This window comes from Sinohyriopsis cumingii, chromosome 2 (assembly GCF_028554795.1).
Source record: "Sinohyriopsis cumingii isolate HCF-2022 chromosome 2, ASM2855479v2, whole genome shotgun sequence".
NCBI classification, from domain to species: Eukaryota; Metazoa; Mollusca; class Bivalvia; order Unionida; family Unionidae; genus Sinohyriopsis; species Sinohyriopsis cumingii.
The window spans coordinates 128,774,733-128,798,717 of record NC_142962.1 but is presented as its reverse complement, the minus strand read 5'-3'; the positions used below and the strand labels follow the sequence as shown (position 1 = coordinate 128,798,717).

Genomic DNA, 23,985 nt, shown 5'->3' with positions numbered 1-23,985 from the left:
ATGGATAATGTTGAAACCATCTCGACATTCTTCAGCAAAACAAAACATTCAAATTAGCGGCTGTAGTGGACATATTGGATGTCAGAGTGGCACCATTTTCATTTAAACCTCACATCACACGTTCTTTTGGTGGAAATTACTAATTTGATAGGACTTCCAATTCTTTTAAATTAAAATATTAACAATATTCTAAAGATGGCTGCCATGGTAGCCATACTGACTCTCAAACTGTTATCATTTCGAATTTTGATCAACTAGACATCAACTGAAGTGGAGATGCTATCAAAATTTTCATTAAAAAGGGACAATCTCACCCCTTGTCAACAAAATAATGTGAAGACAAAAAAAAAAAACATGAGTCACTTGAAGTGACTGATGCTCTATTGGCTGAAAATATTCCAAGAATTTTATACAAGAAAGGCCATTCCATTCTTTGAGCTGCATAATGTTGAAGCCATCTCGATATTCTTCAGTGATAACATTTTCAAATTATCTGCTGCAGTACTGCTGCAGTACATATACCAGCATTATCATTTAGGCTCAACAAGGCATCACAAGAAGTCTTTTGGTGGAAAACTCATGTTGATTTGACTTTTCCTTCTGAAGGAGCAATGATAACATGATTTTCAAGATGGATGTTATGGTGGCCATATTTGATGTCTGATTGGCACCATTTCTGATGATCACCATCAAGAAATAGCGATACAATGATTTTTAAGACGGCCATTATGGCAAAGTCAGATCAGCACCATTTTCATTATGGCCAACTAGACATCATAAGAAGTCTTTCAGTGAAACCCTACGTTGATATGACCTTTCAATTCAGGAAAAAATAGTGATAAAACAATTTTCAGGATGGCTAATGTGTCAGGCACAGTGAATGTCTGAATAGCACCATTAGGACCAAGTAGACATCTTAAGAGTTTGTTTAATAAAACAAAAACCATCTATTCAAGGGGAGTAGTGAAAACAATATTTTCAAGTTGGCCACTGGTGGACATCAGATCAACACCATTTTCAATTTGGGTCAACTAAACATGTTAAGAAGTATTTCAGTGAAAACTGCATTGCAATATTCCTTTTCGTTTAGGAGGATTGGCAATAACAAGATTTTCAAGATGGCCACTGTAGTGGCCATATTGGACATCAGATCGGTCCCATTTTCATTTAGGACCAACCAGACCTTATAATGTCTTTTAATGAAATCCCCAATGATCAGTAGCGCTAAAAATCAGTATCCCATGTGTACAGTAAAAGAGATGTTATAGAATTGACAAACTTATTTATCTTCAGTGATCAACATAACTCACTTTTCACCAATAAACAAAATATTTATCTGGCTCTTTATCAATTACTGATCACGTACAGTATATGGCTAAACCCCATGTGTTCAGCTCTCAAAATGTATAACATAATACTGTTGTACTGATCTGCATTTCAAAATACAGTGGATAAATTTATTTTGTTGGAATGTGTGTGTGATTTAATTTCAACATAGCTTTAACAATTGTTCAGTCATATCGCAACAATTTCTGCAGTGTGACAGTTTCCAGTGATGTCTAGCACTGGGGCATCATGCAGCAGACATGTAGCATCATGTCCCACCCAGTCAAATTATCTTGACGCCAGGCTAACCAGTCCTAGCACTAACCTCTTAATGCTGAGTGCCTGGTGAGGCAGCTGCAAGTAGCATTTTTATAAGTCTTTGGTATGACTCTGCTGGGGTTTGAACCCTTGAACTCCTGCATCCGAAGCAAATGCTCTAACCACTAAGCCAATGGAGCAGTCTGTTGGTATTGCTTTCCTTGATTTTGCAGAAATTGTTCTTTATGTTAGCACTTAAACCCATGAATTGAGCAGCAGTCTTAGCTTCTTCACAGGTCAATTCTTCTCCAATGTGCATTTAGCAACCACCAACTCTAGGAACACTAGTGCTCTGCAGATGTGAATTCATAGTACACCAACAAAATTTACAAAGTCCATATCAACTTGCAATCAAAGAAATTCTGATTTTTCTTACTCTGACCTTGAATTTATCTCTGCTCCATGGGAGAGTAGCAGCTTGATGATATTTACATATCCCCCTGATGCAGCTAGACTCAATGGTGTATAGTCAGACACATTACGATGTTCTTTGTTAGCATTGCGAGACAACAGCAGTTCAACAACCTAAAATACAAAAAAAGTTGTTGTTTCTACTACAATTTTGTTGGACAATATAGTTTTATATCTACAAGGTATTACTGAAGAAAAATAAATTTAAAAAACTGGACAGAATCATAAATGCAAACATTTTACAACCATTTGTGTGTAAAAGTGGTGATGGATGTTTTGGTCAATGTATCTTGAGAACAAAAAAAAAAAGACCACATTGAACACAGTGCCTAAACTACACACCATACTATGATGCAATCCAAGTACCCAACTTTTAGAAACTTCAGCAATAAACTTTCAGAGAATCTTAACAACAATACAAGCTGAAAAATAAAATGCGTCTCTTAAATTGCTTAAGTAACAGAGATAAAAATAAATACTGTGGAAAAAATGTCTTAAACACTGCCTGACCTATTAAGAAAAAGACTCTTATGGCCCAGAGAAATGTTTTAAACACCATCTGACCTATTACTAATGACATTAACTAACCTATTAAGAAAAAGACTCCAAAGGCACATAGAAATGTTTTAAACACCATCTGACCTATTACTAATGACATTAACCAACCTATTAAGAAAAAGACTCCAAAGGCACATAGAAATGTTTTAAACACCATCTGACCTATTACTAATGACATTAATTAACCTATTAAGAAAAAGACTCCAAAGGCACATAGAAATGTTTTAAACACCATCTGACCTATTACTAATGACATTAATTAACCTATTAAGAAAATAACTCCTATGGCCCAGAGAAACATCTTAAACACCATCTGACCTATTCCTGACACAAACTAACCTATTAAGAAAAAGATTCCAATGGCACATAGAAATGTATGACAATATCTGACATATTAAGATCATGACTATAATGGCACTGAGAAATGCCTGCAACAAAAAACACTTATACTGCCCTGAGAAGTGTATGAAACAGTCTGACCCATTAAGAACAAGACTTTTATGGCAATGAGAAATATCTGAAGTACCGTCTGACCTTATCAAAACTGACACTAACCTATTAAGAACAAGATTTGTATGATCCAGAGAAATGTATGACATGCAGTCAAGTCTGACTCTTAAGGCCTGAGAAATGTTCGAAACATTTTCTGACCTATCACAAGTGACAATGACTGACCTATTAAGAACACGACTTGCACAGACCACAGAAATGTATGACAAACTGTCTTACCTATCAAGCACGACTTTTGTGGCCTGAAAATGTATGAAGCCTTTTTTTTGACCTATCAAGAACAAGATTCTTATCAATCTCTCATTATAAGTTTATTACACCTGTTCTTTAAACAGATAAGTTTCCTTCTTAAAAGTCAGCAATAGTAATTAACAGTCGATAGGACTGATCATGTATTTCAGATTAAGGATCTAAACACAGAAAAATTCCTGGAAGAATTTATATATAAGGAAGAATTGATATAAATGACTGATCTGAAAGAAGAATGGATATAAGGACTGACCTGATAATAAACTGTTGAGAAGCTTCAGTATTACATTACATTTGAGTCGAAGACAGTTAATACATGGAAACAAATTCACATAGGAACTTGTGCTGCATAAAAGAAGTTGCATAAAAATATCATGCATGGAAATTCCATTATCATACACAAGTTCTTGAAATTTCAACACAAAATTGTATCAACACAGAAATTCTAACATCAATGACTACAGGGAGGAATCCAATGATGTCGCTGATGTTACTCTCATTAAGTGACCCCTATATTGTTATCTGGAAATGCAGGGTAAATAATTCTTCATTTTCATGGTTAGGAATGAATCTTCTCACCTCATATCTTCCACCAGAACAAGCCAAAGACAAGGGAGTATCTTTGGTCCTTTCTGACTGGGCCTCAATATCAGCAGTATGCTCTAACAAGATCTCCACCACATCTACATGACCTGCTGTAGCCGCCAAGATAAGGGGTGTAAAACCTGTAAAAATAGAACATAGCCAGCATTAAAAGGAAACAAATTATACATCTTAACACATTAACCCCTGGAGCTTTTTGTCATTTTCACCTGAAAATCGAGTAGGAATCACATTTTGAAAGCTATTTCTGAATAGACTCGAAAACACCAAATCCCCCGTCATCCTTCAATAACATACTGCCTAGTTGTGTTAGAAACATCGTTTTTCATTGGCTATTTGACTCGATTATGAGCAGAAGGGTAAAAGTTAAAGTTCTTTTCTTTTTTTTTTTGTGGCTAAACGGAGCTATTATTTTTGTATGGAGACCACTCTTTATTCCAAATGCCCATCTTATCCTACTTTTTCCAAAGGCTCATCTGTCTGTTCACAGTTCATACCGATTAGTGAGAAGATTTTTCAAGTTGGTCACTGTAGTTGCCAACTAGACCTCACAAGAATTCTTCTATCATGTCAATATGGCATTCTAAAAGGAAAAGAAGTAACAATATTTTCAAGATGGTCGCTATTCAGATCAGTAACATTTTCATTCAGGACCAAAAGGACATTGTATGAAGTCTATGAAAATCCCCATGTTGATATGACCATTCAGTCAAGAGAAGTAGCAATATCAAGATTTACAGATTGGCACCATTTTCACTGAGGACCCAACTGACACCACACAAACTCTTCCGATGAAAACCCCATGTCAATAAGACTTTTTGTTCAGAAGTAGCAACAAGAAGTTTCACAAGATAACTACTGTTAGATCAGCAGTATTTTCAAATAGACCCATTAGACATCATAAGAAGTCTTTTAGTGAAAACCCCATGTTGATAAGGCAATCCATTCAGAAGTAGCAAAAACAAGATTTTCAAATTGGCTTCTGTGGCAACTATATTGGGTATCCAAGCAGTGACATTTTTATTTACAACCAACTAGACCTTGGAATGAATGTGTGTATAAAGTGTGCAGCAATCTTCTCCAAGTAGTTCTGGAAGAGTAATAACAACAAACTTGTGCTAATGGATAGACAAATGATGTACAACAACCAGCACTAGTGGAGCTACAAGAAATGTAACGTCTGAGGTTTGGACTCATGACCGGATCATGTATATTATTAGTTACGTCAAAAACAATATGACTATTTCCAGTCTCTTACCTCTGTCGTCTTATTTTTCACTTATTTACAGTTCAATGAACACGTTCTGTCATCAATGACTTTTTGTTACATTTTGAAACTATTTTATGTACCAATCTATCATATTGTTGCTGAAGTAATTTTTTCTCCCTACCTGTGTCCACAAAGAAATATGATGTTCTCAATTGTGTACCAAAAAATTAGATTTTCAGCAATTTAATCAACATAATATACAGAACACTGAATTTTCATATTCAATTTTTCACAACTCCACAAAATCCAGAATGGCTGGCATCTCTGAATATGTCACAATTGGTCACTTGAGGTACATGTGATCAAAAGTTAAGAAAGTTCATAAAATGGTATTAATGTTGAGGCATAAATATTCCATGTATATGAACTAAGTGCAAAACTTAACCAATGTGTTTCAAAAGATAAATGAACACGACTTTCATAATATTAGTTCTAGGTCAACTAATCTTCTGAATTCATGAAAGATATCATTTTGTTAGTTCATTATTTTCCAGAATATTCTATCACTAGATGTGTAAAATTATGTTAAGGAAGACAAATTATTAAATGACAACCAATTACAGTCTGATCTCCCATCAAGAACTTCTATTCATCAAACTAATACTTTCAAACCGTATCCAAAACTGGAACAATTTATTGTTTTTTTAATTAAAAAAACACATTCAAAAACAGAAAATATTAATGATTTAATCAAGTGCATATATGGTATTGATGGCAAAGATTCGTGCTAGAGTGACAAAATTAAAATGACATTTCTGTAAAATACATACCTTTTTTATCACGATGTTCAATGTCAGCATTTTTGGAAAGCAGTAGTTGGACGAGCTCTGCGTGTCCACCAGCACAAGCCAGTGTCAGGGCAGTGTCATGATTGCTCTCTGTTTGAGCATCCAGATCTATTGGAGCATACAACGGAGATATTGTTTGTGGAGACACTGGTGATGGGTTGGGAGTCATAGGAGTTGACGGCGGAGGTGTGACAGTCTCAATTCCCAATCCTGAATCTTGATTCCCCAACTGGTTGTTTAGTAGGTGCTTCTTGTTCTTCACTTGCTTCTGCAAATTAGCTGGAGGTTTGATTTGTTGCAGTTGCTGTTGCAGATATTGAGCCTGCTGTTGTTGCTGCAGCAATTGTTGTTGTTGCTGCTGTGTCAGCACTTGGGATGAGATGGGTACCTGGGGCAACATCTGCTGAAGGGTCTGTGGTTGCTGTTGCTGTAATGGTTGCTGGCTGGGTACGTGCTGCTGACCAAAGGCCTGTGGAAGAGATTGCTGTGACAGCATCTGCAGAAGTTGGTCCTGTTGTTGGGGAGTCAACTGAAGCTGGGGAAATTGGAGGGTAGTTGGCTGCTGAATCAACTGCTGCTGCTGCACCTCCTGCTGTTGACGCAAGATCAAATTTTGAAGATGCTGTCTCTGGGATTCATTCAACATCAAGGGAGGGTTAATCACAGACTGTTGTTGCTGTTGTTGTTGGAACTGATGTTGTTGCTGTTGAAGTTGCTGAAACTGGTGCTGTATCTGTAGCTGTTGCTGTGACAGTGACTGGAGAGGTGGTGGGGGTGGAGGAACATGTTGCTGTAGAGACAACTGTAGAGGCAAAGTAGGTGATGGTGCTGGTTGCTGGGACTGAGAACCTGGAAAGGAATTATTGAAAAAAATTTAGTACTATGAGAACTGAGAAAAGTTTAAACTAGAACTTGTAGTGATGTATGATGCTGAAAAACCCCAAGTTTGGAGACAATACACATTCAGGGGCTGTAACTGTTCTAAATGATGATGTACCATATATACTAACATAAATCAAATTGAAAACAACAAAGATCCTGATCTGCTGTAGCATAATGCAAATGTAGATCCAAGTCTATGTTGTTTGTTCTACTCATTACTCCTAACAAACTGCACAGACCCAGATCAGCAGGCATATTATGCGATCCTAGATCTGGGTCTGTGCAGTTCACAGTTGGACATGACTTATAAGCAAGTATTTATGGTAAACTACTGGAAATCCAACTCATTCAATGTCTCTTCATTATAAAATTATATAATTGACAGAATATTCCTCTGTAAAGTGAAGGTGCAGAAAGAAAAAGTTATGAGGAAAAGCAACCAGGGCCCATAACTTGAAAACAAATATGAAACACCTTCATATAATATGATGCTGTAAAACTTGGTCAAATATTGCAGATTTTTTTGTATTGAGAAGTCATTTAAAGGTTCAACTATTGTCAGTAACATTGGTCACATCTGATGACAGATCAGCATCATTTTAACAAATTTGTGAGAACTTTATGACAAGATGCATTGTTTTATTTAATCAAATTCTGTTGAACAGTTTTTGAGATGTTGAAAACATCAATTATAAATGGATGATGCATGATGAACAAAGGACCATACCATAAGCTGCTTTGCCTCGTGGCCAGGTGAAGTAAAAACAGCCATTAGAAGAATGACTGACCCTCTTAATTTACTGTAGTTAAAGATAATTTTACACTTTCACATAAACTGCTCCGCTGGCCTAGTGGTTAGAGCGTCCTCCTCGGATGCGGGAGGTCGTGGGTTCGATCCGAGGCTGAGTCAACCAAATGCCTTACAAAAATGGCACTAACAGCTGCCTCACTTGTTACTCAGCATTAAGAGGTTAGTGTTAGGACTGGTCGGCCTGGTGTCAAGATAATGTGACTGGGTGGGACATCATGCTACATGTCTGCGGCATGATGCCCCAGTGCTAGATATCACTGTAAACTGCCACACTGGAGACATCGTAGTGATATGACTGAAACATTGTTACAGCTACATTAAAAATCCAAATCACATACACATGCACACTTTCACATGACATTCCAGTGACAATGACTCATGACCTGTCAATCATGGACTTGATAGGGAGTTGCTCTTCCTCAAATATAGAACAACTATAACTTTGATAAAAACAGAGTGCACAAAACTTCATAAAAATTACCATGTACAACCCAGTCAATTTTTGTTGTTGTGACCTTATCCACTGACCTCTTGGCTCAGGAATTAATAGGGCAGGACCTCTGTCCACATGAAAACTATAAAGATTAATGAACACTGGACTCAGCAAACTCAACTTTCTGAGTAGAAATCAATAAAACTGTATCAACTCCACTGACCTTAACCTTTCATGTCAGCTTCAGAATCAATAGGTAACTGTCCCAGTCTAAGTGTAGTACACCAATGATAAAAATTAGGCCAAGGAAATTTAACTAGTCATGTAGAAAGGTACATTACATTTTTATGTTCCAATGGCAGTGACTTTGGTCCATACAGCTCCAAATTTGATAATCTGCCACTGCATATGGTAAGTGGTAAGTCACCTAATAGGTCTAATAATAGCAACCTAATGTTATGTTTTGGAGGACAGATAGTCATCACTAATGCAACAGTTCCCCATACCACATGTATTAATGACAATGTGAACATTTTAAATTAAATTCATTCAAAGTCTCATCAATGTATAGAGCTTGCCAAATCTGGCTGAAATGCAAAGAAGCTTAGTAAAGTTATCCTGCAGAAACCAAAGCCAGGAGACCAGCCAGTCAGGGCCCTAACTAATATAAATAATGTTAAAGAATGCTGGAAATTAAATTCACTCAAGGTAACATCAATTTGAAGCTACGTGACAAATCTGTTTGAAATCTAACTAACTTTTGTGAAGTCATCTTGAGGAAACACAAGTCAAGGGGATGAGCATTCTGAGAGTCCTCACTCATCTAATGGAAACTAAATGCATACAAGAAAGTCTCCGAGATAATGTTCATCAATTTGCAGCAGAACATTGAGCTACATGCAACATCCCATGTGAAGACATAAAGTTAATTGTCATCAATCATAACTCTATTCAAAATGCAGTTGCCAAAACAAAACCCATAAAGGTATATTTATGTCTCTGAGATAACGTACATACCAAACTGCATTTGAATATGTTGATTTACGTTCCTGAGCCATGCTATTTATAAGTATCTGTTGTAATGGAGATTTAAGACCAATGAAAAAATGCAATACTTCTGTTACAAATTGGATATGAAAGGATTAGACCATTTAACAGCACATCTACACACTTTGTAAACTGACCAACCAAATGACATTCCATTATATATAATGATAGCTGCTAAAGTATGCTAGTTACAAGCAACATCTCATATAAAGACATTAAGTTAATTGTCAAAGGCCATAACACAATGCAAAAAGGGCCCATATAGGTGTACAAGACAATGCATACAATAAGCTGCATCACTATGTCTGCTGATTATGAGGATCTCATGCATTGGAGACGTAATAAAGAGATGGAAAAAGGGCAATAAAGATGTCAAGACCTGAATCTGAAAAGATGCAACATTAAAACACTATCTAAAACTATCTACATGCAATAGGCAAATTTGCCAACCAAATGGCATTCAGTGAAGTATAAAGGTTACAGAGCTATGCTGGTTACATTTGCAAACATTGAGACTGATGGACAAAGAGAATACTAGAGAACTCCTGTATATCGATTCATGGTCCCAACAACATTTCAGAATCATTTAATTTTAAGAAGTTTTTAAATTTTTAAATTTTTAACAGCTGGTAACCTAAATTTATGGAATTTTCTCTTACTACTATGTAAAGAGCTTATTTTTCCATTTTCTCCATCTTTGCATCATCAATATCTCCATAAACATCATTAATATTGTTACCATCATCATACTGTATATCATCGCCATCATCACTACCAACACCATCACCATCTTAAAAACTAAACTATTTTTACAATAATAACTTGAAAACTATTGTCTGACCCACTAATAATATAAATATAAAAATGTGAACAGATTTCCAAAACAAATAGTAAAGGAATCAAAGCAAGCTCAGTCTATTTAGTTTTTCTTTGAAGCTACATGTTTTGTTCTGGGATTTGGGGGTGGGGTGGTTTTAATAGCTCACAGCCATATAATGTCAAGGAAATAAAAGCTTAATGCCTTTCCCAAGGACACACCGGGCTGGACAGGGCTGGTAATGAACCCATGACCCTTGGCTCACAAGTTAACTCAATAAATAATGCTAATATTAGCTACATATCGACGCTTTCTACCTATTTGCTAAATTGCTGGGATTTTAAAAGGCATCTGGTCTAAAAGAAGAAAAAAATCCAGGTGGAAAAGGGGGCTTTAAACAGGAAACTAAGATATCTTGGATAATTATGTGCTAATATAACAATACCACCTTTTCATACTCTCCACATCACAAATTTACCAATAATATTATCCTGCACTGAAATAATTTAAACATAAACAACTGCTGCTTCTTTTCTCTGCTGTACCAAGTGCATCAATCCTTATTTAATGTTCATTTCTATCCATTATGTGAAGAAAAAGATTCGTAAAATCAAAAAAAAAACAAAAACAAACAGGCATGTTCTTCCCCCATAAAAATGAATGGATATTATATGGGTTTTTGACAAATTGTACACACACAAAAACAGAGGAATAAAATTATACAGGAACTTTAAAAGAATGTATTTAAAGTATAGAAAGTATAAAGCAGATATGCTGCTAAAACTAATCTCAAAGAGGGTGTTCCCCTTGTCACCAAAATATCAAAATATGGGTGTAGTAGGAAAAAAAGGGGCAGGGAGACTGTCATCATTCAATGTTTACTGAACACTTAAATAAACACTCTAACTTCTTGTGCCACTTTACTTAACATTCAAATATCCATCGTTCTTACTTCCTGTGCCACTCTACTTAACAATCAAATATCCATTGTTCTTACTTCCTGTGCCACTGTACTTAACATTCAAATATCCATCGTTCTTACTGCCTGTGCCACTGTCAGAACTATATTTTAAACAAAATCCTCAAAAGATGTCTCCTCTAGTTATATAAGCATATGCTTATTTAATCACATCATTACAATGTTTGCAGTTAGGCAGTTTATGGTGATGTTTAGCACTGGGGCATCATGCCACAGACATGAAGCATGATGTCCCACCCAGTGACATTATCCTGACACCAGGCCGACCAGTCCTTACACTAACCTCTTAATGTTGAGCACCAAGCAATGCAGCTGTAAGTACCATTTTTGTAAGTCTCTGGTATGACTCAGACGATATCGAACCCACGACCTACCACATCCGAGGCAGACACTCTAACCACTAGGCCACCATAACGCTCTCCAATGAATGAGGTGAATGGCATGCCATCTATTTTTGTCCATCTAGCATGTATAATGGAGTCAAACTGAACATCATTTTTGGCTTCAGCATCATTCACTGGCATTCTCATTCAAACTTTCCCAGCTCCACTATGCTGAAATACTTTCTAGCATGAACACTGGATTAATATTGAACACCACTGTCAGGTTCAAAATCACCAAACGACATTTCCTATAACACTTTCCCAGCTAAACTAATCTGATATACTTCAAAACTATAAAAATTATTGCCACCATCTCCATCAACAGCCATTATTTCCTGAATTAAATCATCATTTGAAGATGAACCAAGCTGGTTATCAAAACATTTTAATGTTTTTTAGGTAGCCTGTATTTCAAACAAGCATTTGTAAAACATTCTTGATGAATGCAAGTTCAAAGACAGTATGTTTGTTCCAGGGCCCAATGTGCCAATCAAATTAAGTTTGAGAACTTTTCATGTTAAGTCAAAGAATCTGAATATATAAACAGTTGCCTGCCTGAGGAAAACAAAGACAGTGTTATGATACCTTTACCTGCAGCAAAACTTGTCACATCAAGGGTTAATAATTAAAGAGAAATGGTATAATGTGGTGAGTGCTTTTCTCTTTTTGGAAACTATTTTGTGATCATTCATGTGCATCACTACTCTCCAAATGCACAAATTCATACAAATTTTGTGTAATTTATGCTCTTGCATACCAATGTAGCATATCTGTAGGGATAACTATGAGGTTGACATGTATGTACCTTTATAAATAAAAAACAGTGAGAGAAAAAAACTGGCCATGGCCTGGCCATCCTAGAGCTTCAATAAGGATAAGATTAGTGTATAGTGAAGCTATATTAAAAATCCAAACAGGGTTGGACAAAGTGGCATTAAAATAAAAAAAAGTAAGCAAAAATCCTTAACACTGAGATTAAAATAGGGTCTGAAAGAGCATGCCAAAGCAATCACTATGTCCAACTTAGGCCATGGAGGGCTTGACAGAATAAATCTTGGAACATGATAATTGTCTGTTCATATAGCTTAGCCCCCACCCCACCCACACACACAAATTGCAGGACATCATTATAAAGAACTTACCACCATTGTATTGCTCAGATGATAAAAAACCACCATTCACACTCAAATGGCCTCCATTATTTTTCTGAAAGTTTCCATCATTCTTGGTATTCTTCCGTTTTGTTCCAGTTTTACTACTGATGTTTCCTTTATTTGCTTCAAGTACTTCATCCCCTTGATTCTGTAAATCATTAATAGAGGCCCCAAAGGGATTTGCAGGCCCGCTGGAAACCCCTGCACAAATATTTGGTTTAACCATGCCATTACTCTGCTGATCACCTGTACTGGTCCTTGTTCCTTGTTTATCAAGGTTGTTGGACATTTGCAAAGTGTCGGCTGCAATCAAATCTAATGATGATGATGAAACAACTGGACTAGATATCACATCCGACTGTGTGCTCTCTCTCTTCCGCTTCACTTGTTCTTCCAACTGTTTGTGTAGAACCTTGTGCAATGGCTTATTCCCTTGTTGTTGTAAGACTTGTTGCAATTGCTGTTGCTGCTGCTGTTGTTCTAAATGATGCTGTGCACTCAATAGTAACTGGGCTTGGGCTTTTTCTTGCAACTCTCTTTCCACTTTTTGAAGCTCTTCTAAAATTTGCTGCTTCCGTAAAATCTGCTCCTCTCGTGTCGAGGTGGTGTTGATAAGTTCCTTAGCCATCACATTACTTATGATAGCCTCAAGCCTTTCTCCTGCTTTAAGATCAACAGCTTCATCAGATATCAAGTCATGAAGGCCATTTTCACCACACATCAGATCAGAACCAGTCGAGGTGAAGCTAGAAGTCCTACTCCCTTTGTTACTTGAGTCACTCCCACAATTTGCATTGCCACTACTCACAGTTCTTTTTGTAATGGATTTTTGCATGTTTTGCCATATCTGGTCAGTTGTTTTTGTTAATATATTTAATTCTTTCTCCGTGGTTTTCCTCTTAGCACCAGGAGTTGCTGAAAGTAGAATACAAATGACAAGCAATACGAAAATGGAAATTTAAGAAATCTCACATTTTTATTCCTCAATGCATACATTTTAGTATCATTTGTTTTCGTGGGTCTCAATTTTTTTTGTTTTTGTTCACAAAAAAAAAGAAACTTTTACATGTACTTAAATTCATGGTTTTGCCTGTCAAAGTTTGCATATTTTTGTAGGAATTTAATTTCATGAATTTAATACCCTAAAAACAAAAAACAAAATATCAAAACTATGCTTATAAAAATTTTGGTCGTTTCAATGAATATAAGAATACTGAGCAAACTTCAAACACACGTCAAGATCAATCACTGACATGCAATATCAAACAAAGCTGATGCAGACAACAACATGGAGCCAGTCAGTTATTAAGTACATTTGTATGATCTTTTTCATAAAACACTGTCCATAAAGTTGCATCATAAATTGATTTCTGACAACCATGGCATAAACACAATTTCTCAAAAGTGGTAAAATTTAACTTAGCTCCCTATCAGTTGAAATAATGTCATCACTCCACATGTAAACCCAACATGAACATCTGTGACTTGCTCAATGCAGTTAGCAAGCAGTGTCAACATTTCATGTCTTTGGAGTCTATTAAAGTGCAAAGATACTAAACTGAAAAACAATGGAATCAATACATTGAGCATACCTGATGCACAAACCAACTTCTGCCACTAAAGATTACTTAAATTTCATCAAACAAGCAGATTCATGCTGAATGGATAATTGCAGCTCCCCCGAAAACATGTTAAAGATAGACTTCATTATCTGTGACACTGATGAACTTGTTTAATTCAACAATTTCAGGTTTGCTTACCTGACCAATATTTGTGTGCAACTGCAGACTCTGACTGATATGATATTAATTCAGTGGCTTTATCCAAAAATCAGTAATGCTTGAGTTTCAATGCAATAAGTACTCTGTGTGTTTGTGTGTGTGTGTGTATATATAGAGAGATTAGTAATTGTGTTTAGTGCAATAGTTGTATTTTACAGTAATGTTTATTGGGATTAGATATGCATGGAAAAAATGAGACCTTTCACAAGGATTTAAATTGTTTGACAATACTTTCACTTAAAGAATTGATCAGAACAAGTATTAAATCTAATTTTCATACACTATAATCATTTATTATCCTTTATTCAATTTTCATACTAATATTTGAATATCTCATTTTTTTCTTCTTCTGGCTTCTCTCTATCATTATATCACAACATATATGAATTTAAAGCACTAAATGTAAATTATCACATCTGGAAATTGCACAGTTATGTGTGCAATATAAAATGCATTACAATTTTCATTTTAAGAAAAGGGTTCAAATAAAAAGAAACATATCGATGCTAATATTCTATGACCACATTACAGAAGCGATGACCTATGCTGATCTATGGGAAAGAAGCACAGTATGAAATTGGGGGAGGGGGCACTTCTTTGTCATGTGTGGCTAATTTTTCATTGGGTCTTTCAATTCATGGTTCAGGGCAACAACAAAATCCATGAAAATTAGTACCAGATGAAAATTGCTGATACTACAGTACTTGAAATGCTCATGTCAATACTTTGTTGTTGTTGTTGTTGTTGTTCTAGGGTTTAACGCCATTTTTCAGCACAAGATAGGCTATACATGGCGGCCAGTATAACTGGTGGAGGAAGAACCCTGGAAAACCCAGGGAAGAACCACCGACACACGAGAAGCTACTGGCAGGCTTTCCCACGTACCCACGCTAGCCGAGCCTTGGACTCGAACACACGCAGACAGAGGTGAGATGGCAGTGATCCGGAACGGTGAGCGCTTTAGACCACTCGGCCACTCGGGGCCCCATGTCAATACTTTGCACAATTCACTTGTTTCTTTGTCTTTTTTCTTCATTAAATACACATGGTAACAATGTAGCACATAATTTCTTTCAAAAAAAATGACTAGAATCTAGGGACAGTATCATAATACAAAAAAAAGCTGTATCAAAACAACTCAAACCAAATTAAACAATTTCAGAGCATGGAAGAGCGATGGAATTCAGTAATGAGAACCAGTAATAACAGCAGGGGGAGAGAATTCAGTAAAGACAGCAGGAAAAATCAAGTTAGGTACCATGAACAATTTTGTACCATGGTAAAACCACTATTTCTAAACATGCTGCAATACATACCACTGTGTGCCACACTTACATAAGGAACCATCAATTTAATTTTATTTATTTCAAATTTAATTTTATTTATTTCAAAATATTTGTCTCTCTCAAATGATTGGGAAAAATATCTTACTCTGATTTATATAAAAGTAAAATCATACAATATCCTTTATACTATCTGAAAAAAATTAAATATCTTGTGATAAAAGAAAATAAAATATCCTAGTTCCATCCCACCCCTAAATAGATTAGTACCTTACAGCAGACGAATTTGTTATGTGTATGGTAGTTGTTACACAAGTTGTTATCTGAAAACTAAAGGGAGAAGATTAAGCTTAATTCTGTAAACGACATTGTTATGACATTCGAAGGTTTGTTGACGAAAATGGGAAGTGTCGACACTGAAGCATACAATTTACTAGCTATTCATATATGGTAGGCAGGGAAACTTTGAGTAGGATGACAACTCCCAGTCAAGATATTTATGAGAAGGCTAGTAAACAAAGTAAACACCAATGGAATCTTCCCCACCAAAAGAGAAAATATTTAGTGGACTAGAGAATTTCATAAAATTCAAAAAGAAAACAAAGACTGCCCTCCTGAAGATCTTAAGATGATTCCTGGTCTTACAAATGAATACATGTATTAAATACATTGAAATATGCAAGTAAATAATAAGAAAAAATAATGAAATTTGTTTCTTTTTTTAAAATCCTAAAGTTTTCTAAAAGCTGGATTCAGGTAAAATATCTTCCACAGTATTCGATTCAGCCACTATGTTGACATATGCAAGTCACTCCTCAGAGGCAACTCCCATGGGGTGTCCACCAACAGGATGAGATCAATGAACCACAGTTGTTGGTGCCACAGAAAGGCTATGAGGATGAGCCATACAAAGTCATAACTATATAAAGAACATCAGGGATTGTTCTGAAAGATATGAAGGCAAAGGTTTATAGTCAATCAAACATCAAAATGAAGGCAACCACTGCCCAAGCACACTGCTCTGGCACTGGGGAGACATTAAGCAGTAATTTATTGCTGAGCCTCATTGCAAACAAGATTACCACTGGCCACCCCAACACAGACTCTGCTATTGAAATGGTGGAGAGACCATTCTGTGAAGACTGCACATACTTGCCTGGAAAGGCTGTCTGCTAGAATATTTCTCTTGCCTAAAATGTGATGGACTCTGAGAGTGATCCCTCCCAAACCTGTCCATCGAAGGATGTTCCAGACTTCCAAACTAAGAAAAAGTAATTTGTGCCTCCTTGGCATTCCAGGTTGTCACAGACATATTGTCCATAATGACAATAACACAGCTGTGTTTTGTGAGGTAGATGCAGCCCTACAGGTTGTCGATGTGCAGGGAAGTTGTTGTTGTGGGGTTTAACGCTATTTTTCAGCACACGATAGGATATGCATGGCGGCCAGTATTAATGGTAGAGGAAGAACCCAGGAAAACCCCCAGAAAGAACCACCAACTCACGAGAAGCTACTGACAAGCTTTCTCACATACCCACATTGGCTGAATCTGAGACTCGACCCGCCGCAGACAGAGGTGAGATGGCAGTGATCCGTAACAGAGAGTGCCTTGGACCACTCGGCCACTCAGGGCCTCTGATGTGCAGGGAAGAATCTTGCCTGGACTGCAAGCCCTGCAGGAGACCCCCTCTGGCTCTATAAAGTACCCCAGCCCAAATCAGACTGATTGGTGTACAGGAACAAGTGAGGTTCTGGAGTATTTATCAGAAGTCTAGTCAGAAACTCCTCTGATTTATCCAGCTGCTGAGGTGGTAATGAAATTGTATCCTAATGGAATCTGAACTGAGGTCTCCAATTTGTTAGCGTTAAACACTAGAGAAACCTGATATGAAATTACTAGAGGAGTTAGACCTTCTGTGATGCACATTGTCCCCAGAGAGAGGTAAAGGAAAGCAGATGAGCTCCTCTCTAATATTCTTGTTGTGAGGGACAGTATCTGCACAGTCCTGTTGCAAGGAACATGAAACGGCCCTTGATTTGAATGTGAAATTCTAAGAATCAGATACGACTTTTCCAAGTAGGGGATGAACCCCAGGCATCTTTCTTCTAACATAGTAACAGGTCTGACAAAGACATACCTATGAATACTGTGTATAACCTGTTGTCAAAATAGTGGATGATGGATACCCCAATGATCTTTTGTGAAATGTTTTTACTTCCATCATGCTGGTTAAAGCTAGAACAAACTAAAAGTGCCAGAAACTGAAAACCTCCTTGTCCAGACTGAGCCATAAGAATTTCCAAGTTGGAAATGTGTTGGTAAGACTCATGGTGGTCTATGTGAATTCCCAGTCATTCACCCTTATGGTGATCCTGACTGAGGCTGATGTCTCCCTCATTAAGTTCTCTTCCTAAATAAACTTGTTTAATGGGAAATGATAGATGAAAAGTGTAAAGTTTCCCCCTTTTCTGAAACTGAAACAGTCTGGGAACATAATCCAGCTATTTGAGTATTTAACACTCTCTCCAATGCTCCCTACCTCAGTAGGGTGTATACCTTATCCCTTAAGAAATCCAGATTGGTCTGGTGTAAACAAATGGGGGTCCTTGATAAAGCTGGATGGAAGTGGAAGCAAAGTCTGTTACGCTAATTGTGGAGAGGACCCATGCATCATCTGTTAGGTCCAACCAGTCCTCGGAAAAGTGGACCAGTCTGGCACCAACTGTGATGTCAGCAAGAGAGGGACTTGACAGGAAAGGAAGCAACTGCCTAGGGTCAGCTACCTGCATCTTTTAGGGAGGATGGAAGAGTCCATAGGTTTCCTGCACTTGCCATTATGGTTTATACCATTTACCACAAGATACAAGGAGTTTTAAAAGAAATCTTGCTGTTCTTCTGAGATCCTTAATTACAACATTTAGGTGGGAGTCCCATGGACCTCGCAGGATGCGGATGCTTCTTCACTTTACCCAGAATCACAGCCAGTGACTGGTGCTGTTGAACCCTTTGATCTTGGAATTAAGCCACCAAACAAGAATTCCAAGGGGATGAGAAGGCCAAGGGCCTATGGTATGGCCTGCCCAGTTCGCTGATTGAGAGTAGAGAAAAATCATCTATGGTGCCATGGTGGGGAAAATAAGACATTTCAGACCACCAGGTCACAAGCTCCATAGCAACTGAACAGTAACATCCAGGAAATGGGGAGTAATGACCTAGTCTTGGTAATGGAGGGGGGACACTGGCAAGTCCTATATGGGGAACTATGAACTGGTGCCCATGTGCCCTTTGACATACATCCAGTAACCAGTATCTGTTGCTTTGCTCGAGGACCAGTGCCTAGTACTCACTAGTCATGCAATGAAAATCACTGCAAAGAATCCAATATCCAGGGATCTAGTCTTGATCAATAACTTCAATCCACTTTGGTTAGCAAGGATAAAGAAAGCAATTCCTTTACACAAGGCAGAACATGTTTGGGGATGCTGGCAAAACCAGAACTCTGACCCTTCCTGGGATCATCAAAGCTGGTGACTTCCTTGCACCAGCAAATGCCATTGCTCTCTCCTGGGATTGGCTTGCAGGTGAGGTGCCAAGTTTCATTCACCAGAAGCTGCCTGTGATCCCTCCCAATGTCAGCTTGACAGCATCTTTCATACACTGGGATTTGCCTCTGATCCCTTCCAGGATTGGCAAATTGGTCCCTTCCTTATACTACCAGTGATTCCTTCAAGATAAAGTCCATAACTTCCTTGCATCCTACCAGGGGAGGTCCGATTGGTGTGGTTAGGCTTGATACAAAATGCTTACAATACCCCATCTTGCATCAGAAAGTGCCTCTGATCATCAGTGTGTTGGCAACTTCTTTATACCTGAAGTGCCTCTGACCCCTCTTGGGGTCAACACATTGTCGATATCCTTACACTGGAAAGTGCAATGGGTCCCCATCTGGAATGGAGGGGAGTCACTAGAGAAGAGAAGGATGTGGTTTCTTTCCTCCTACTCCAACAGTAGCAGCAGTTCTTTGGCAAATCCCACAAGCCCCTTTTTTGGCCACATCTACCAATGCCATGTGACTTGCTGAAAGGCTAAACAAAAATAAAAACAAATAAATAACTGCAATAAAAGTGGAAGCAAGTAAAACCTTATATAATAATAAGTTTTCAAGATTAACTTTTTATCTTTGATAGAATCCACCAAAAACATCATAGATGCCAACTAAAACTGTTACTAAAATAGTCTAATGTGTAAAGTTACCTGCTTGATCACAGACTGAAGGGTTGGTGAGATTATTGGGTTTCACATGTGAATCTGGCTCACTTGGTGGGACAATATGTGCCAAACCATGCACTGGAACACGTGCCTGGAATTAGAGTAAAGATATTTACATCCATACTTGCCCACCCTATGAAGACTTTCTCAGTAAGGCAGTCCATATTTTACCAATTCATTCATCCAGATCTGCCAACCCTAACAAGACTTTCTTAGTAATGCAATCAACATTTTCCCAAAAACATGCATTCAAACAGTTCAGAAATGTCATCTAAGACTGATGCAATGAAGGAAAACATGTTCAGCTAAATGTTTATAAAGTACATTTAGACCTCCAGTACATTTTCAGAAAGTGCAGTTCCTATCCATGGTACTCAAAAGGCTTCATGCTTCTTCTCCCATCCTGACAATCTTTGGATGTATTTTGAACTTGACATGGCAAATGGCACTCATCTGTTCCACCACAAGACATACTCAAGTCAATATCTTCCAAGGTTGATCAAAACTGGATGAAGAATCTGACCTCCGGAGTGGCAATAAAGGTTGGTCAATCAGATGCAAGATTATCTCAAATTTGTGAATCTTGCTCATTATCAATTCCAAAATTTTGATTATATAAACCCATTTTGCAAGTCTGATCAAAATCTGATCAGAAATAGCTTCTAGAAGTGTTAAAAAGATCAACCAATCAGACACAAGACCACAAAAGTAGTATCTGTGGATCTCACTCATTAATGAACATGTCCAAGATTTTTAATGACAAAGAATACAATCCAAGTTTGATCAAAACCAGATCAGAAATCCTGCCTCCAGAGAGATAACAAGCTCAGTCAACTGGATGCAAAACAATCTCATCCATATCATATATACATCATACCCTGGCGAGTAAAAAGTGTAATCCAAGTGGCTAAAAAGAGTAATCTGAGCAGAAAAAGAGTAATCCACATTTAACATGATACAAATTTAATGAGTATATATGTAAAAAATGTTTTATTTTTACTACTCTGGTCTTTTAACATCAATTATTGCTTCAAGTTTTCATTTGTAGCACTTTTAGATTTAAAAAAGCAACAGACTCTCATGTTGCATTTCAAAACACTTTGTACCAGCTAAGACTATGAATGTTTTGCATAACAGGAGAGCATTAAGAGCTGGATTACTAAGCCTGGATCTGAATTCAGTTTTAGTTTTGTTAACAGTACTGAACAATCTCTCACAGTCAGCATTAGAATGGTAAAGAACCAATATTCCTTTCATAACCTGACAAAGAAGAAATTTATATCTTCAAGTTATTGGGTCTTTTAGCTGTGAAATAAGATGAAAAAATCAACTGTCCACATGAAGTACTTGTCAGGTAGAATGCCAACTTAATACTTCAGGCATTCTCCTAATTTATTGGCAGCCTTTTGTGCAGCAAATGCATCAGATAACAGAGACAACATGTGATGTACACTGATGAGACATTTTTCAAAATACAGAATGCATCTCCTTTAGGAATTCCAGTCATCACTGATCATTATCAGCTGAAAACCCAAAAGAGTTTTGCCAGTTTATATCAGGTTTATTCAAAGCATTATCACACAAATCCAAAATGTTTTCTACAGTGGACTATACTTTTAATTCTGGTAATGAAATAAGAGCACTCTGACTTTGCCCATTTCATTGTCAAAGTTTCTTACACAGACTGAGTACAACTTTTTGTCATCATAACCACTACTTCTGTCTGTGCCAATACTAAACAACCCCCTTTTCATGGCTTCTGCAATTTTAAATGAAGTACCTTCTACTCAACACCCAACAATCTTAGATGATTTTGCTCTTGCACATGTATATATTCTCAATTTTGGAATCAGGAAACATCTATTGGAACGTAATCTTCTACTGCTATGGGGTAGTATGTGTTATATTAAGAAATTGATAAATAACACCTCTGGATTTATCATATTTGTGTCCACAATTGAGTTTTGCTGTAAAAAAAGAAGTTACCTTAGTACTAGAGTTAGTATGATGAGCCAATTCGTGATTTCTTCAGGTTTCAAGTGTTGCTCTACATCAAATTTACCAACATGAATAATATTAAAATCCTTTCCATACAGCCTGCAATGGGCATGAATCTGCCCTAGAATGGAACACTGTATTATTAATTCATGTATTTGTCTCTGAATCGGTTTTTTTCATCTTTATTTAATCCATCTGTGAAATTATTTGACAAAATTTTTGCTCTAGCAGATGCATTGACTCGAATAAATCTGACAACTTTTAGCGCCAAATACCTACAGACTGGTTCTGTACCAAATATGAATTAGAACAAAGAATCTGCGAGCAAAGATCAAAAATTAGAAAAACAGTCTTCTCTCCTAACTAAGCCATATAACTGCTATAAACAGAATCCGAGGTCAAAAGTTTGAAAGTAGAAACCAGCATGTTTCTTGGAAATAGGACAGTCGCTATAAATAGAACATAATACTGTTAGAAAAGTGCATGCAAGTCTACGGACAAGCGTATTCTTATGTCGTAGTTATGTAGACGCAGTCTTTTCAAGATTACGGTCTGTGGGATTAATGGGATGTTAATAAAAACAAGAAAACAAATTATTTTGGGGAGGATGGGGATATACCGAAATCGCATAATCCATATATGTTTTTGCATAATGTGTAATTTAGTGGAAAAAGCTTAATGATTATGCCAAAAACATAATGGTTGGCATGTATGCAATATATGTGGAATTGTTCATAAACAAAAAGATCTTGATGATATGAACCATATTGCAAGTTTCATAAAAAATCAGATAGATCACAAATACGACTTCCAGAGGGTTAACAAGCTAAGTTAATCAGATCACTTAAATAAGTATGCATGGATTTTGCTCCTGATCAAACCCATCTGAAACCTTATTGGTAAAAGCATATATTCCAAGAAAGATTAAAACGTGATCAGAAACATGGCCTCTAGAGTATTAACACAGCCAATAGGATGCAAGATCACCTAATTAATATGAATGGATCTGACTAATTACAGAACCCATCCGAGCTTTTCATGATGTAAACCCACATTTGAAGTATGACTGGAATTGGGTTAGAAATATTGACTGACAACAAGCAATTCTGAAAGGAGTTATGCATGACAAAAGGCAGTCAAAGGACTTGCATATTTTCAAACAATGAGATCCACCCAAAACTAAGGAGTACCGGAAAAATAGAGATAAACCCCATGCAACGTCAACAGCAAATAGTGCTACAATCAAGAGGGTTAATTTAATGGACATACATGTATACACTGAGATACATACATTTTTATAATACAGAATTATTACAAGATGGACATTGTTAACTACAAGATCAACTCCTGCTTCACTTTACTTTAATTCATAAATTCGCCCATCTTTCTTTGATCTACAGGCCTATAATACTGGATTGTAATCAAATGGCATAGTTTTATGGCCTTCAGTTTCTGCCTAGTCTCAATATTCAGCCTCATTCTAGCTTTATTCAGAACTCCATTCTAGGCAGAAAACCCATGCTCACATCCAGCAGTATGTTATGCTGAAGTTAGAGCAGGCGCTCCTAACTTCTACAAGTTTGGAAAATCCTCTCCATGGCAGCAGTCAATTGAATGACAGTTTACACATCACATCATGTAGGTACTTTTCTGCTAGAACTACTTTTCAAGGAAAGTCCACTAAGTTTTATGCCTTAAAAGAGTCAATAACATGTTCTGGTGTTTTTTCCCCCGCAATACCACTGCAAGATTCCCATTGTACAGTACTCAGGAAAGGGTTATGGTCAACCAGCTATCAAAACACATCCATGTGAATGTGCAAGAGTTTTTCAGCGTAAGTGGTATCAAAACTAGGCCTAGCTACTGATGGCTTGATGAATACATTTTGCTACAACACAATACCAGAATTAACCTGGCTAAGACAAGGAGACATCTCAAAAAGTATTTTCAATCAACGTACCTCAAACGAAATTACAGGGTAAAGTCGTTTTTGCATTCCCAACAGAAGAAGGCAAAGTCTACATTGTTTAGTCGCCCACTTTGCCTGGTAACGTGTCAGAAAAAGAAGAAGAAAAATGCGGAGACCTACTTGTTGGTCTATCAGCCCAATTTCT

General features: G+C 37.0%; 1 protein-coding gene across 3 annotated transcripts in view; it reads right to left on the bottom strand.

Moving 5' to 3' along the window:
* The window catches only part of LOC149805809 (ankyrin repeat domain-containing protein 17-like), a 141,076-nt gene that overhangs the window by 71,054 nt on the left and 46,037 nt on the right, over window positions 1-23,985 (bottom strand). For all 3 annotated transcript variants that reach the window (XM_089950509.1, XM_089950510.1, XM_089950511.1), the window contains exons 14-18: window positions 19,859-19,964; window positions 12,528-13,454; window positions 6,016-6,882; window positions 3,952-4,097; window positions 2,027-2,169 (exon numbers count right to left, since the gene is read on the bottom strand). In XM_089950509.1, coding sequence (XP_089806635.1) covers window positions 2,027-2,169; window positions 3,952-4,097; window positions 6,016-6,882; window positions 12,528-13,454; window positions 19,859-19,964 — 2,189 coding nt within the window. The remainder of the gene's footprint in view (window positions 1-2,026; window positions 2,170-3,951; window positions 4,098-6,015; window positions 6,883-12,527; window positions 13,455-19,858; window positions 19,965-23,985) is intronic.